At 54.8% G+C, this 17,007-nt stretch overlaps 1 protein-coding gene across 1 annotated transcript; it reads left to right on the top strand.

Annotated features, from left to right (window-relative positions):
* The first annotated feature begins 482 nt into the window (after nucleotides 1–482).
* PLEKHG6 (pleckstrin homology and RhoGEF domain containing G6) lies at nucleotides 483–16,888 on the top strand. Its single transcript, XM_032349017.1, is given in 19 exon segments — nucleotides 483–828; nucleotides 2,278–2,485; nucleotides 3,719–3,784; nucleotides 3,786–3,875; nucleotides 4,419–4,583; nucleotides 4,940–5,035; nucleotides 5,341–5,391; nucleotides 5,795–5,944; nucleotides 6,856–6,966; nucleotides 7,123–7,272; nucleotides 7,474–7,611; nucleotides 7,905–8,024; nucleotides 8,419–8,551; nucleotides 8,669–8,747; nucleotides 8,749–8,782; nucleotides 14,901–15,046; nucleotides 15,761–16,340; nucleotides 16,342–16,454; nucleotides 16,656–16,888. Coding segments are annotated over 18 exon segments (2,478 nt in total). The 5' UTR covers nucleotides 483–828; nucleotides 2,278–2,347; the 3' UTR covers nucleotides 16,774–16,888.
* The last annotated feature ends 119 nt before the right edge of the window (nucleotides 16,889–17,007 follow it).

Below are 17,007 nucleotides of genomic sequence, written 5' to 3'. Positions count from 1 at the left end.
GCAGCCCCAGCGGGGACTGGGATGACACCCTCACTGGGGTGGAGCCTGAGACATGCCTGTTGGCCAGTGAAGGGTCCTCCCACCCCCGGCCTCAGGTAGTGGGAGAAGCATTGGGTCAGGTCTTTGCCTGGTACCATCCCTGGAGCAAAGGCAAAGTCCAGACATAGCCTTCCACCCGTGGCCAGGGCAGGCATGTGAGAGATAAGGGTCACACTTTGGACTCAGCCCAGAATGCGCACAAGGGGGCACAGGAGCCGCACTCACTGGCAGTCCCACTCCCCTAGAGCCGGCCACTCACTGCACCTGAAAGCAAGGTGGGCACCAGAGGACACCGGGTCATTACTCTCGCTGCCTCCTGCGACGCCCAGCCTCGCCTGTGTGCCTCATTACTCTGGTGCCCGGAAGGGGTCTGGCAGCGAGGAGAGAGCGCCAGCGTGGCGCGCGGTTCCCGGGCCGGGTGGCTGCAGAGTTCAGGTGCGAAGGAGGGAGGGGAAGAGGAGCCCTGCGCAGTAAGCTCTTCTTGCCCGGGGAGCGTGGCGGTTGCGTCACGGGCACCGGACCCTCCGTCCCCAGGGCCACACGGGCGCCCACACGGCACAGCCGGGTCCCGGGCCCGTGGTGAGAGGGCGGCGCCAGCCCGCGTCCCCGCCCCTGTCCTGCCACCTTCCCTCCCGGCCCGGCCTTGCGCTGCCCCGGTCCCACGGTCCGCTCGGTCCCAGACCCAGGCCGGGCAGCGGGGCTGGCATTGCCGCGGGAGCCGTCGGGAACCGGGAGCCCGGCGGGCGGCAGCGCGGGCGGCGGGCACGGGGACACCTGCGGACACAGGTGAGCGGCTGCGGGGCCGGGCGGACGGGGGCGGGGCGGGATAGGGGCTGGAGCCGGTGCGGGCTGCGCGGGCGGCGCGGGGGCGAGAGGCTGAGGCCAGCCGGCGTCCCCGCTCGAAAAGGACCAGGGGAAGGGAGAGGGCAAAGGAGACGGAGGCAACCCTCGCAGGGAGGATTATTGGGAAGGGGCCGGGGAGACAATGAACTTTTTCCTCTTGCGCTCATAAATCAGAGAAAAGTAAGGGGAGGGCTGAGCAGGGGCCTCAAGCCCATTTGAAGGGGAACAAGCACATGCTTAGGCCTCTGCTCTCCAGGTCCTGCCCATTCAAAGGGTGGGTCCTCTATCCAGGTTTAAGGGGAAGGGATGGAGCCCCCGGCTGGCTCCCAGCTCCATGGAGGTTTCCCAGAGGCCGGGGAAGACCAAACATAGCCTGCTGTCTCTAAGCCCAGCCACCTGATAGCTGTCCTCCCTCCCCTCCCTGTCTGTGGGCAGGAGGGTCCAGGTAAGGGGCGAGCAAACTGTCAGTAAAGAGCCAGACAGCAGACAGTAAATATTTCAGACTTTAGGGGACAGTCTCTGTCTCAACTAGCAAGAAAGCAGTGGTAGACAACTGGAGATGTGTAAATGTGGCTGTGTTCCAAGAACACTTGATTTAGGGGGCACCTGGGTGGCTCAGTGGGTTAAAGCCTCTGCCTTCGGCTCAGGTCATGATCCCAGGGTCCTGGGATGGAGCCCCACATCTGGATCTCTGCTCTGCAGGGAGCCTGCTTCCCCCCTCTCTCTCTACCTGCCTCTCTGCCTACTTGTGATCTCTGTCAAATAAATAAATAAAATCTTTAAAAAAAGAAAGAAAGAAAGAAAGAAAACTTGATTTAGGGACCGTGAGATTTGATTTTTATATACTTTCCATGTGTTAGGGAATATTATCCTTTTAATTTTTTTTCCCAATTATTTCCTCATGTCAAAAGCATTCTTAGTTTAGGGCTATACAGAAATAGTGGGTAGGTGGTACAGTCTCCAGGGTGCCCCCACCCGAGGAATTCCCAGCACCTCTTGCCTAGGCCACAGGGAGGCTATGGCTCTGTGCCTGGAAAGGAGGGACATCCAGGAAGCCTGGGGACCTGCCTGTGACCCTTGCTCCCAGCTGCTCTGAGGACTACAGCATCCTTTGAGGCCAGTGAGGGAGCACATGCCTGATGTGCTTACATGTAAAGGAGGAAGCATAGCTCCATGGGGCTCCCTCCCCAGCATGCGTGGCCATACCCTACCCCCACGAAGTCACAGATAGGCAGCTATACTCCTGCAGTAAGTGACAAGCCCTTGACTCTTCCTCCCCCACTCCATCATCTTTCCCATCCCCCTCCCTCTGTTGGTCCCCCACCTGGTGCCACCCACTGATCAAGGCTGGCCCTTCCATTCCTTTTTTTTTTCTTTTTTTTTTTTAATCTTTGCAGCCTCAGGGGAACCTTTTCTCCTTGACATTGAAGCTATGATCCTTCAGAGGTGACCCAGGAAAGAAGAGATGCAGACCTTTTTTCCTCCAGATGAGTGTCCCTTCCAAGGACTTGTGGCATCCCGCATTGAGACTTACGGGGGCCGTTATCAGGCCTCCAAGCAGGGTTCTGCTGACCGTCTCCATTCCCAAGTTGCCCCTGGACTGGTGAGTCCAGGCTGCCCCAAAAAGTGACCTGGGAGGGGCAGGAGGGAGAATAGTGAGGCTTTCACCATCTCTCTTGCAGCTTCATGAGGTGGTCTATTCCTGTCCCTCACCCCTGCCTTCTTTCCTGGGTTTTCGAGGGAGAGCAGGTTAGTGTGATCCAGGCTCTCAGGACTCGACACCCATCCCAGGCAGATGGGTGAAGCCAGGCCCTTGGAGGAGGGTGCTGTTAGACAGGTCTGAGGCCTGGAGTTGGTTTGGGGGGTCACGGAGAGCAGGGAGCCTGGTACTTCCCAGACTCCCGCCGCTACTTGGGAGGAGCCTGTGGGTTCCCTGAGGCCCACTCTATCTGAGTCAGCACTGAAGGAAGAGCAAAGGTTCAGGGTGTCCCTAGTCTGCAAGTGGGGAGGGCTGTGGGGACCTACCTTGGCTTCCCCACAGCTCCACCTGCCTGGCCTGCCTGAAATGCCTTTCCTTTAGCTTCCAAGCTGCCCCTGCACCCTGAGGACAGTTCTGTTTCCCACTGGGGGTATTCCCTGCCTTCCTGGAATAGGATTTGGCCCTGGAGAGAGGGAGGACAGCTGGGGACTCTCCCGGGCTGAGGGCCGGAAGGGAGACTAGGAAGTATGTGCTGTTAGGCCACAGGCAGATCAAGGAATGTGACCAGGCCTGCCCAGGAGGAGACTTGTGGCCGTGGTCTCAATCTCTCATAAGGAAGCACAGCCACTCCCAGCTGGAAAGGACACGGGCCGCACGCCCCTGGGGAGGAGGCCACACATGTGTGTGCCTCATCCCCACATGCGAGGGAAGTCGTTCCCACGCAGGGGGAGCTGGAGGGAGCCAGAATGCTGTCCGCACTGTGCCTTGTGCACGCACGCCCACAGGACAGGAGCACACGTGTGAGCGGGCGGGCCCTGGGGGAGTATCCACATCGGAGCCCAGGCTTGTAGGTGCCTGTGCTCCTGCTCTAGAGGCCCCCACTTTTTGCCCCTAGGCCCTCTAGGGGAGCCAAGTTGGCAGGCCCCTGCCCTGCTCAGCTTGGCCTCCTGGCAGCAGCTGCTGTGACTCAGAGCAGGAGTGACTCACCCCAGACTGGTTTGAGGGGAGAGGTGAGCCAGCCCCACTTGCAGGGGTAGGGGACACCACTGCAGTCAAGTCTGGCCCCGCTACCTCTCTGGGACTTCGGGGAGAAGGGAGGCCCCCTAAGAACTTATCCTGCTCTTCCTCCTCCTCCAGGATCCCGGTCGCCGACGCCTCCATGGCTATGTCCCCTTTGCCAAGGGCTCTGGCCAGGTCCGAGGTGGTGTCTCCTCTGAAGATGCAAGAACTAGAGCCCGAGAAGAAGTATGGAGGCCCTTTTGGGTCTGGCCCACCACACTCTCCTAAATTCAAGGTAAGAGGTCCCTCTCCTCCTGTCCCCAGGCTCACAGCCTGAGCTTTATGGTCCACAGATGATCAGAGCAGAGAGAGTGGCCGGCCCCCGTACAGCGCCAGATTCAGTTCTGTGGAGAGACCCTCTCAGGGACACATCTGCAAGCCATGCTGCCTTATAAAAATGTCCGTTTTGTAGGCAAGTGTCAGAATGTTGCCTGAGACCGCAGGTCCCTTGGTCTCCACCTGGAGGTCCCTATGAGGGGTTCTGACTCAGAAGAGCCTAGAAAGTATCTTTCCGGTCAGGGAGCCTCAGTCAGACTCCTCTGGCACGTTTTTTGCAGGCCAAGTTGCCTCTCTGTCCGTGTTCCAGCAACGCCCTTTCTTCTGCCCCCAGGCTTGTGTGTCCCCACTCAGGGACAGTGCTACCTCCCATTCCCAGACACACACACGCACACACACACGCACACACGCACGCACGTACCAGCACTCGCAGCCATCCCCAGGCCGGGGGTCTGCGTGCCCAGGATATGGCCAGGGTTAATCCCCTTTTTGGCTCCCCCAGGAAGTCAGCAAGGCCCGCCAGCTGGAGATGAGGCTGCATACGTTCAGCATGTTTGGGATGCCCCGCCTGCCCCCTGAGGAGCGGCGGCACTGGGAGATTGGAGAGGGCAGCGACAGCAGCCTGGTCACTGAGAAGTCCTGGAAGGAGCTGGTGCCTGGGCATAAGGTGGGCCTGGAACACAGAGTCTGTCCCTCCAGTATCATAGATGCCCACAGACAACTCACATCCGCCTGGAAGGGGGGAAAAGGCCTTGGGAAGTAAGGTCACGTGGGGAAAGCATTTGGAGACATCTTGTTGTAGGTTCTACTCCTGGGTCTGCCACTTACTGGTGACACCTTGATGGAGAAAGGAAGCCTCTCTGGGCCTCAGTGGCTTCATCTGTAAAATGGGGATAAAACCACCTACACACTTGAGGATTAAAAGGTCATCATCTGTGAGGTAGATCTAGTAGCATTTAAACAGGTGCCAGCTGCTGTTCTTGTTATCGTTCCCTAACTGAACCAGTGCTGTCCCCACCCCAGGAGATGAGCCGAGAGCTTTGCCACCAACAGGAAGCGCTTTGGGAGCTGCTGACCACCGAGCTGATCTATGTGCGGAAGCTCAAGATCATGACCAATGTGAGTTGCTCCGGTCCCCGGCCCAGGCAACACCTCAGCCATCCATCCGTCTCCCTTACATGGCCCCCACTCCCCCAGGCCAGAAAGGGAGGGCCATGGAGAGGGGCGGAGGGAAGGCGGGGACACGTAACCGGGAGATCCCAACCCTCCCTCCCCCCCCCCCCCCCCGCCATTGGAGACCTGCTGGGGATCTTGGGAATCAGGTTAGCAGTGGTGAAGCTGGGATGGGGCTACATTGAAGGGCTAGGTTGGGGTCCTCAGAGGAGGAGTCAGGTGCCTACACCCTTGGCTTTCCCTGCCTCCAGCTCCTGACCGCCGGCCTGCTGAATCTGCAGCGAGTGGGACTACTGACCGAGGTGAGTGGGCACTCGGGAGGACCTGGCCACATCCCAAGCTCTGAGGCCACAGAATGGGGGTGGGCTCCCAGAGAGCCCCCCAGGCTGCTCTGTCTGGATTCCCATGGCCTCATTTTCCAGGACACCCCCTAGGAGGACACCCCCTGCCCTCCTACTCCCCTTCCTGCTCTAGACCCCAAGCAGCCTGGCCTCTGCTCTTTTCCAGGACTCAGCAGAGCTCAGCCCAAGTGCCAGAGGAGTAGAAGGGAAAACCCTAGCCCTTTAGATCTCTCAGCTCCCCTGCAGGTTTCATCCTGAGCCCACCCTCTACCAGCCAAGCTTACGGGTCCTTGCCTGTCGGTGGCCAGAGCTGTCTGACGGTGACCTGCCAAGGCTTGTGGCTGAGTTCTGCTCCCTCCTCCAGGTATCAGCTGAGATCCTCTTTGGAAATGTCCCCAGCCTGATTCGAGCCCACAAGAGCTTTTGGGAGGAGGTGCTGGGGCCCACCCTGAGGGAGACTCGAGCCTCAGGCCAGCCTCTGGACCCTGTCAGCCTGCAAAATGGCTTCTTGACGGTGAGACATGGCAAAGGGCTACATCTGGCTGGGGCAGGCCTGGGAGGGCCCAGAGAGGTCCTGCCTGCAGGGTATGCCTCTGTCACTTGCATTCTTCTGTGGCTTGATGGGGGTCTGAGAGCACAGCCCCCACCCCAGAATATCTCCTCGCCTCCTGCCCTTCATTCCACAGGTATGACCTCTGTCCCAAAAGTTCTTTGGTCTTTGGGTGACTCTTTCGAAATGAAATGCAGCTATCTCAGGGAAGGGTTATACTTGATCTCTTAACTACAGAATCTTACTTCTTGGCCAGAGATGCATTGCCAAACAGCTGGGAGAAGAATGGGGTCTAAGCAAGGCATCTTCTGGGTAAATGAGGGAGGGGCCGTAAAAGCCCCAGATCACCCAGAGCATGGAGAAATGGGACAAGAGAAAGCAAGAGGCCTGGGGTCAGACTTTCTTCCACAATCTTACCTGACCAGGAAGAGGTCTGGGCCTTGCAGAGCCAGAATGGGGTACAGAGGTTGGGGGGAGCACTCATCTCCTGGGAACAAGCCCAGGAACAGGTCTTCTGGGCAAGACTCAGGTCACTAGCCACCACCCGTGTGAAACAGGACCTGCAGAGTCCTGCAAACATTCCAGCTGAATTATTGATGGTGGGAGAGTACGTCCAGAGCGGCAGGGTAGGTCAGGGGCTGTGCACGGGGCCTGAAAGAGTAGCAGTGGGTCTGCTTCTGGGGACCTCATCTTCTCCCTGGACTCCAGAGAAAGGGACTGGCAGTCACAGGTAGGGGAAAGCATCATGGGGGTTAGGGATTGCGAGAGCTAGACTAAGGGTCAATGAGAGGTTCTCCCTCCTGCTCCCCGTGCTCTGCAGCTGGAGGCCAGATTTCATGACCTTCTTCCCCTGCCTGCCCATATCTCTCCCTTAGTTCAGCCAGCGGTTCCAGCCCTATGTCCAATACTGCCTACAAGTGAAGCGGACCATGGCTTACGCCCGGGAGCAGCAAGACAATAATCCTCTCTTCCATACCTTTGTGCAGGTGGGAGAGGGGGTGCTGGGAAGGGGGCTGGGGTGGACCCTAGACCTCCAGGTCATCCCTGATCTCCAGCTGGGTCTGAGGCCGAGGCTATCACTGGAATGGGGCAGCAGGGGGCTTGCAGACTCCTGACCGTCCCCTGCCCTCCTCTGCTGGCAGTGGTGTGAGAAGCACAAGCTCGCGGGGAGACAGATGCTGGGGGACCTGCTCATCAAGCCCCACCAGCGGGTCACCAAGTACCCACTGCTGCTCCAGGCTGTGCTTAAGAGGAGTCCTGAGGCACACGTCCAGGAAGCACTGAGCGCCATGGTAGGTGGCCTGGCAGTGCCATGCCCTCGGGAGCTGGGAACTGCATGTGGAACTGATTTCCAGGAACTCTCAGGGGTCTCTTTCTTCATATGCATGTGGCCGCGTGGCACTGACTGGTCGCCTGTGCTGTCACTGACTGGGGGAGACGTACAGGGGAAGGGGCTGAGCTCTTCCTCCTTCCACACCCCACCCATCACGTAGATTGCCGCTGTGGAGTCATTCCTGCGACACATCAACCAACTCGTCCACCGGAGCGAAGAGCAGGAGAGCCTGGTGGCTGCAGCCCGACGCATCGGGCCCTACGACGTGCTGGAGCCGTCCAGCGAGGAAGTGCAGAAGGTGAGGCAGGGCAAGAGGCAAGGAGGCGCAGAACAAGCAAGGTCCCCAGGGAAACAGAAGAAGCAGAGGCCTGGCAGAGAAGGGGCAGAGGGGCCACAGAGGGGCCGTGCGCATCACTCCTCCCACATGAGGAGTTCCAGAGAGTGAGAAGGAAGTACTCAATGCTTCTTCTCCCTCCAAGAGGGCAAGGATGAGAAGGGAAGGTGCCAGTGACAGAACAAAGAACCACCGTGGCTGGGAGGGGGAGGCAGCCCTGCCCAGCCCCACGATCCTCCCCACCCCATGTCCCTCAGAACCTGCGTCCGTTCTGCACCCTGGACCTGACGTCCCCCATGCTGGGGGTTGCTTCTGAGTACATCAGGCAGCTGCTGCTGGAGGGACCCGTGCGAGTGAAGGAGGGGCGAGAAGGGAAGGTGAGGGGCTATGGGCAAGCTCGGAGAAGGTGGGACGGAGATCGCAGCGAAGGGAGGGATGCCGGGAGACTGAATAAGAGTCAGGAAAGCTGGAAATGGGCAAAGAGATGTGTTCGTGTATCTGTGTCTATGTCTGTGTGTGTTGGGAGGAGGACATGGCATGGTGAAGCTCTGGTTGTTTGTATGCCCCTGAGTCAGCCACGTTCCCGGCCTATAAAGTGAGAGATGGGACCAAAGTGACACCCCTTCCAGCTCTAGCACTCCACAGTTGTGCACTTGTCCCCTGTGCACCTGTGCACACAGGCATGCACACAGTACAGGGCCTGATCCATGTCCCACTCTCTTCCCCTGCTCCAGCTGACCCTGTCTCTTTCTTCTACGCATGGCTTCCCAGCTGGACGTGTACCTCTTCCTCTTCTCTGACATGCTCCTAGTGACCAAGCCCCAGCGCAAGCTCAACAAAGCCAAGGTCATCCGCCCCCCACTCATGCTGGAGAAGCTTGTGTGCCGACCACTACGGGACCCTAGTATGTCTCTTCTTTGGGGACCTTTTCCTTCTCCTTTCCTCTTGGCAAGGGGAAGGAGCAGTCAGGATGGGCATCAAATAAGGTCTAGCCCTTGAGCAGACCTTCTCCTCCGCCCAGACAGCTTCCTGGTGATCCATCTCACTGAATTCCACTGTGTCTCCAGTGCCCTCATTGTGCAGTGTCCAGTGCTACAGACCGTGCCAGTGGCTAGAGAAGACTCAACAGGCCCAGGTATGTGAAAGCCAGAAGTGGGGAGGGGTGGAGGGGTCCTCAGAGGTCAGAGATGGGAATGCAAGAGGGAAGGAGGAAGAGAAAGAGGCTGGGATGGATGTGGGTTCAGTCCGGTTCGGCCCCTCGGGAGGGAGACATAGCCTTGACCATCCACAAGAGCAGGAAAGAAAGCCTTTGGCCAGCGACTGTACCAGTCATTGGGAGAGCCCAAGACAGCGTCCCCTAAAGGTCTTTACACCCCAAAACCATGATGTTTGGAACTTTGTCTTCCATTTGACACCAGTGGAGCCCTTGCTAGGTGCAGGCACTGGCTGGGTGCTAGGGACTCAGAAAAGAATAAAGCATCATCCCGCCCCTCAGGGAACATGGCCGGCAGCCTAGCTAGACAGATTAGTATACAAATAATGGAAACATGTATGCAGAATGGAACTGTGGCCGAAGAGGGAGTAATTGTTCTGTCTGATGGGTTGGTTGGGAAAGGGACAGCGCAGAGGTCAGATGCTGTGACACCTTGACAGAGGGGTGATGGTCTGATCACCATTTGTGGGGATATCTAGGAGTGTGTAGGGGAACAAGGATGGGAAAGAAGGGTATTCCAAATGGAGAAGCAGAATGTGCTGATGTGGAAAACATGAAACACCATGTGTGTGGAGAGAACCACTGGCCTAGGAGTTCATATTACCAGGATATGAAGTCCAAGGGCAGGTGTAGTGGCAGAGAGGCTGGGAGGTAGGTACTACCAGATCCTGCCTACTACTGGATGCTATGCTAAGGAAGTTGAACTTTGTCCTACAGATGACAAGGAGCAAGTGAAGGTATTTAACAGGGCAGATTCATGTGATAAAAGCTAGAGGAATTCAAAAGATCCAAATGGAGCTGTACTAGTTACCACAAACTTAATGGCTTAAAGCAGCAGAAGCTTATTTTCTCATAGTTGTGGAAGCCAGAATTCAGACCTCAAAGTGTCAGCAAGCCCACTTGTTTCCCCTTCAGGATGCTAGGGGAGAATCCTTCCTTGCCTCTCCAGCTTCTGGTGGCTTCAAGTGTTCCTTAGCTTGTGTCCATGTCACTCTAGTCTCTGCCTCTGTCTTCTTGTGGACTTCCTCTCTGTATGTCTCTGTGTCCAAATCTCCCACTCCCGTCTCTTACACAGACACCAGTCTACCCTAAAGCCAGGATGATCTCATCATGAGATCCTTAACTGAAGGTCTTTGCAGATGTGCAAATAAGTGTAGAACCTTCCAAATAGGTTCTAGGGGTGAGGACCTAGACGTATCTTTCTGGGGCCACTATTCAACCCACCACTGGAGCAGAATGGCCAGAGAGTAAAGATTTAAATTGGCCTTTTAAGTCTAGGGAAGACCGTGAGCAGAACGTCAAGGGAGCAGTTGGGTTGGATTATTTTGGGGACAGTGACCATGTCTGTCTAAGTCTGGAGCAAAGGATTTGTGTGAGCAAGTGATGAGAGGCCAGTTTCTACAGGACTCCCAAGAGCTACAGAAGAGTGTAGACAGGACAAGGTTGAATTGAGTGGGTTGACAAGACAGCCACCATAGATTCTTGAGCAAGAAATTGCCATGGTGAAACCCTTGTGTTCGTCTTGAATTGACAGCTGGCAGGGTGATAGGTGGGCTGGAGGAGGAAGAGATTGGTGGCAGGAGATTTACTGTACTAGTTTTGGTGTGAAATACAGAGGTTTAGTGCCATGTTCTTAGGAACATGTTGCAAAAAGGGATGAAAAATGTGTAGGGGATGGGAGTAGAGAAAGGAACTACCTCTTCCTAGCTGGGTGATCTTGGGTGAATTATGTGCCCACCCCCCCAACAAGCTTCCATGTCTTCACCTGCAATGGACTTAAATAATAACAGTCCTTGCCTCATGGGGAAGAGTCAAAGAAGTCATTCTGATTAAGCAGGCAGCCTACTACCCAGCCCTAGGTAAACGCTCCTGATGCAGGTCACAGGTTAGAAAGGACAAAGCATGACTTCCTTCCCAAAGTTCCCATTTGAAAGATTGCTTTGGAAAGATTGCAATGGAACCCCAGAGTGAAATGAAATCTTAACAAAAAGAGAAACCTGTTGGGTTAGTTGTTGCTTCCTGGGAGGGGTGAGTCTAGGGTACTGTCCAGTTTTAAGCAGAAGCACTTTGAAAAGGATGTAGTGGGGGGTAGCCAAGTGGAGATATCTTAGGGGCTTTGGAAAGGATAGAAACACAGCCCTGAGGTTCAAGTGGGGACAAAGGATGAACTATGAAAGTTGCTAAGAGAATAGATCTTAAGATCTCTTACCACAAGAGAAAAAAATTTTTTGTGTGAAGTGTATAGTTTCAGATATTAATGAGACTTACTGAGGTGATTATTTTGTAATATATACAAATATTGGATCATTATTCTGTATACCCAAAACTAATATAATGTGATATGTCAATTATATCTCAGTTACCAAAAAAGGGGACATTTTGAACAAAGAAAGACTATTTCTAAAGAATGCAACTTCATTATTTTTACAGTTTAAATCAAATTAGTGGTTCTCATAGCGCTTGCTTTAATGAATAGATAATAATGATTTGTCATTGGCACATTAGGTCATTAGGGCTTCTGGAACTTGTGAAAATAGTTTTGTTCTTTAAACAATTTTAAGCATCCTTCCTGCCCTCTTATCTATAATACCGTACCATCATGTGGAGAGCTTATTTAAAAGAAGGAAATTTGGAGCTTAGTTTCTGTTTAAATAGTATATTGAAAACTATGAATTAGGAGCGTAAAAAATAAATATGAGGATTTTGCCATTAAAAAAGAAAGAAAGGGGCGCCTGGGTGGCTCAGTGGATAAGCCGCTGCCTTCCGCTCAGGTCATGATCTCAGGATCCTGGGATCGAGTCCCGCATCGGGCTCTCTGCTCAGCAGGAGCCTGCTTCCCTCTATCTCCCTCTCTGCCTGCCTCTCCGTCTGCTTGTGATCTCTCTCTGTCAAATAAATAAGTAAAATCTTTAAAAAAAAAAAAAAAAGAAAGAAAGAAAGAAAGAAGAATGAAGATCTTGTGTCAAGATCTTGTGTCTTTCAGCCCTGCAGGACTGCCGCTTCCTTGAATACCTAAACAAGCCACAGAACTCCCCAGGCAGCAGGTGGGGGGCCCTTACTGGAGCCCGTTTCCTTCACCACCCCACTGTCAGAACGTTCTCTTCTTCCTTGGGTTCCCAGTCCCAAGATGACACATACCCACCCCACCCCCAGGGGACCCCTAAAACTATTAGGATTTTATTCCAACCAATTCACCTTCAGAAGTCTCACTCCTGGTTAACAGGGAAAGGAGGTCACTTCTGATACATAACCAGGCAGCGCACAAGCTCCTGGCCTCGTTTAGCAAAGTAAAGGACAAAGAAACTGAAATTAGTGTGTCCTGCTGTTGTCTCACACCGAATTCTTAAAGAAAACTGCTCTCTATTGCCACCAGTCTTTGTAAACTGATGAGGGCTGTGGGGCTCCTCCATAGAGCAACTGCCCAGGGATGGCACTACGGCTTTCTCCCCTCACAGAAATGTAGGTGCAGCTTTATTCCCACAGGTCTAGCCTGGAGAGCCTAAGGTTTTAGGAAAAAATGAACTTCTCCAAGGAAGACAGACTAAATCCTGAAAGGTCCACGCTTAGGGTCTGGGAAGTGGAAAAAGGAACCAGTGGTGGGAACAAAAAAAAAGCCGTCAAGAAACAGAGGTCGAAAAATGGCTAAAGCAAAAAAAAAAAAAAAGAGAAAAAAGAAAAGAAAAATGGCTAAAGCAGGGAGGGAGGCTAAAGCAGGCAGCTGAAGAACTAGCTAGAGCCCAGCTCTCACCTGTTAACTGTTGCTCTCACGGAAGTTACATCACGTCTCCAACCCCGGTCCCCATCTGGGGAATTGCAGTGATAGTGGGCACCTCCGTGCAGGAGCGATGGGACAGTTATTATTGCCGCTTGGCACAAGGCCCAGCACTTAATGGAGCTCCATAAATGTTTGTTATTGTTATCACTAGAAGACAGTGGCGGTCAGTGGCGCCTGGGCAGGGCTGTGTGCTGACTGGGGAAAGGCCTCACAGCAGTTCAGAGTCCGTGGGCACCTTGAGAGATCCGTGCTAGTCCACTTGGGCAGCTCTGGGAGGAGCAGATGAATCTAGGAGCCACCCCAGAGGCAGCAGTGGGAAGAAGAGGCGTTTCCGGTCAAGGCTGTGTTCTCTACCAGAGCAAAGGAAGAAGAATCCTGCTGGGGGGGGGCCTCCCTTCCTCTTCTTGGCTTTGTGGAGGGGTCGCATTTTGGCTCAGGAACCAATTTCCTCTTCCCCAAACTGAGAAGATCCTCCCAGGGTTGCCGGGGAGGCTTGGCATGTCTGGGAGGACCTCCGACAGCCCCGTTCCTGATGCCTCCCTCCCTGCTTTTTCCTATGGTCGGGCCAGGGGCACATTGAGTGGAAATGCCTGTATTACCCCACCCCTTCCTTCCAGTTCTTTGCTTCCCCACACCATCCCTGTCCTGGACTTCCCGAACACTCTATTGAACTTGGGTCGTGTGGGGCCAAGGGCTCGGCATTTCAGCAGACCAGCAGGCTGCTCTAGCTCCACCCTGGCCCCAAGAACGACTCCGCCCACCGTCCTTATTTCTTGTTCCATCCCACACTGGAGAGGAGGGAGATCATAGAACGTGGCCCTGATATGCCGGTTTCCTACCCCCGGGCACCATCATCCCTCGCTCTGGCCAACTCTCTAGTCTTTTGAGACTGCTAAGAATCTTTGCACTGCTTTGTCACTCATGAGACTGAGGGACTGGACACCCAGAGAAAGGAAACTTGCCATATAAACCTGATGCCAGTTTCCTATCCCTGTTCATCCATTTTTCCAACATGTCTCTGTCCTGACCCAGATGCCCGTTGTGTTTCTGGAGAGGCTTTGAGAAGGCCCAAGTGTCCAGGAGTTGCGAGTTCATATACCTCAAGCTGGGGAGATAATCAAAATATTTAACAATCAGTATAGCATGGTCATTATCGAATTAGAGTGGGGCATCTTGGGGGTGAGGGGGTGCCCTAGAGACCCCCCACTGTGCTATGTTATCGTTCTAGCCACTGGATCTTGAGGGATGGGGTAGTCCTAGGGAAGGGAGACAGGAGGCTGAGAGAGCAATTATGGAAGTACTCCAGTATTTGAACAATGATATGGCCATACTAGAGAGTACTGATATCAGAGCTGCCCACAGCTGCCACCAGCACCTCCTTTTTGCCCAGCCTCTGCCTTCAACCTCTCTGCAGGTTCTGCCGCCTTCCCTCCCCCTCCACAAGCAAACATGGTCCTTTAGCAACTTTCCACCCTTTAAGGCTGCCCTTCAGTGCAGTTGCCAAACCAGGACTCAAAGAGGAGGCCCGGTCCCAGTTCCGCTTCTCTTCCCGTGGGACCTCGAGCAAAGCCTTTGCCTCTCTAGGTCCTGTTTCCTCATCTGTAAAATGGGCTGGTATCCATGCGATCCACCCCGAAGGGTGATGGTGTGTATCAGATTACCGCAGGCCTGTGGAGGGGCCCTGTCAGCCACTTCTCAGATGTCACTACTTGATTCTGAGGGCACCTGTGTGAAAATGTTGGGGGAAGAAGACAGAAAATCTAGTGTATCCTCTCTCCATTCCTCTTGCAATGGTCTTGCTTTCATCCCTGAAGGAGAGCAGAGGAGAGAGCCTGACCCTGTCCACCCTGGTGGCAGGAGTAACTCGAGGCCCAGCACCATTCAGAACACTTACATCGCCATCACTGTCTATCAGGGAGGGCTTCCTAAAGGAGGGCACAGACTGGATAGAGGGCTGGCAAGGGGACATGAGAAGCAGAAGAACTGTGCAAGCCGGAAATGGAGACTTCTGTTCACCCTACCCACCCCTCCCAGGGCCAGCTCAGATCAGATCCTGACTCCATCCCACTGTCTTTTGCTTTGTGACCTTGAAAGTTACTTATTCTGTTTTTCTGTAATAAATTAGGAGGAATAAAGAGTATCTGCCTCATAGGCTTCATAATATATTCAGAATCTGTGAGGATTAAATGAAATAATGTCTGTAGCACACTTAGCACCAGTCTGGCATACAGCAAGTCTTCATCAATGAAAGTATGGCTATCCCAGGTCACCCTGCAAAAGCTGAAGGCAGAGGAGTATGTCCAACAGAAGAGGGAGCTCCTGGCTCTCTACCGGGACCAGGACCAGGAGTCCCCAGGCACCAGGCCCTCCTCGCCTTCCCTGGAGGGCTCTCAGAGCAGCGCAGAGGGGAGGTAAGACCCACAGGGACCACAGGTCTCTCAAAGTGGGGGCTGCGGGGAGGAAGGGAGAGAAGAGAAACCCACAAGGCAGAGAAATGTCAACACAGCTTTCGGGGGCACTGGGAAGAGATTGAGGAACTTGGGCTATGGGTTGGAGCAGAACAGGTTTGGATCAGTCATGCTAAGGACCACATGGGACAGCCTCGGGGATGAGTCAGTCTCTGGCTGCCTGGGGGTGGGGTGGGAGGCAGCAAAGGAAACGGATACAAGCAACATGAGCTCCCTGAGAGGAGCAGGCTCCCCAGGCCGGGGATGGAGAGGGAAAGCCAATGTGGATTTGCAGAACGTTCCAGCTGCAGGGATCTGGTGAGTCCAAACCCCCAGAGAGAGTGAGAGGTTCATTCACAGTGACACAGCTGTTCAGCAGCATGGTTAAGGAAAAAAAAGACCCATCACTGGGGGATAACCTCAGGGGAGCTCAGGCAGCCTTTGGCAAATACCTGAGCACCTGCTTGGTACGAGGTCCTGACCCAGGTGCTGTGGCTAAAATGCCTTAGGGGAGCTCACAGTCTAGCCAGCAAGATGAGAACATAATCTTACGGTTTAGAGGTGATACCGAAGCAAGTTTGGAGGAGGGGCCATTTCTGGATGGGATGAGACTTCCTGGACTTGAACTTGACCCCTCGGCATGGGACTCTAACCATTTACTATTATGGTTACTTGTAGGACCCCTGAGTTCTCCACCATCATCCCCCACCTGGTAGTGACAGAAGACACAGATGAAGACTCTCCGTTGGTTCCAGATGATACCTCAGACTCTGGCTACGGCACCCTGATCCCAGGCTCCCCCAAAGGGCCCTACCATTTGAGCCGACTACGCCCACAGGCCCTTCGGCGTGACCCTCGCCTCATCTTCTCCACCCTGGACCTCCGAGATGTTCCTCTGCGCCCTCAGCCTCCAAACCCCCAAGCTCCCCAACGCCGAAGTGCCCCTGAACTGCCAAGGGAAGTTATCCAAAGAGGAAGCAGCCTTCCCAGGGGCGATCCACCAACCTGGTCAGAGGAAGAGACGGGACCTCAGTGGGAGGGGAATGTGGTAGCGGAAACCTTGCATCGGGCCCAACTTCGGGGAAAGCTCCCCCCATCCCCAACCCACACAGACTCTGCTGGGGAAAGCCCCTGGGAGTCCTCAGGGGATGAGGAAGAGGAGTCCCTCTTCCTGGGAACTGGCTGCACCCCCCACTCCCGTACCCTCCGGGCTGAAGATATGCTCAGAGAGATCCGGGAAGACCTGGCCAGCCAAAGGGATCGAGGGCATCCCCGAGCTTGGGAACAGCAGGCCTCGGAAGCTGACCCGGGGCCAACTGCAGAGGATGCGTGGATCCTGCATCGTACAGCTGGACACCCCCATGTCCGTGTCGTAAGTGCCAAAGGGAATGTGTCCTGGGAGGGAGCAAAGAAGGCTGGTATGGAGTGGGAGGGAGTGCCAGTACCTCAGTGGGGATGGAGTCGGTAGAGGAGGGCAATACCGGAGCGGGGGGCAATGGCAAGGAAGGGCACTCAGCCTCACTCTTCACGCCACATCGGACTTGACGCCGACTCCCGCCTCCTTTCTTTTCAGAGAGGTGGTGAGGAACCCTCAGGACTTTTGGCATTTCTCCCAGAGGAAATCTCTCCCCAAGAGTGCTGGTCACCACCCCACCCCTGGACTCTACCTCAAGGACCACACCTCCCACTGAGAAGCCTGGCTCAGGCACTCTGCCTTCCCTGCTCTGAGGGCTTTGGGATCAAGTGCTGTACATTTTTGTACCGTGGACATACCAGAGCCCCACATAAAGTCGTGCATAAAAATGACTGCCTGGTCATCCCTAGACAAGGGCAGAAAGAACCTGATGGGGAAGGGGTCACAGAGTTCGCACAGGCTACTCTGTCACCTGGTGGGGTGCCTGGCCCAATCTCAGGGCCTTTCCCAT

The sequence above is a fragment of the Mustela erminea genome, chromosome 6, assembly GCF_009829155.1.
Source record: "Mustela erminea isolate mMusErm1 chromosome 6, mMusErm1.Pri, whole genome shotgun sequence".
NCBI classification, from domain to species: domain Eukaryota; kingdom Metazoa; phylum Chordata; class Mammalia; order Carnivora; family Mustelidae; genus Mustela; species Mustela erminea.
Note: the sequence above shows the minus strand (reverse complement) of the source record. Positions and strands in the feature narration are given on the sequence as shown.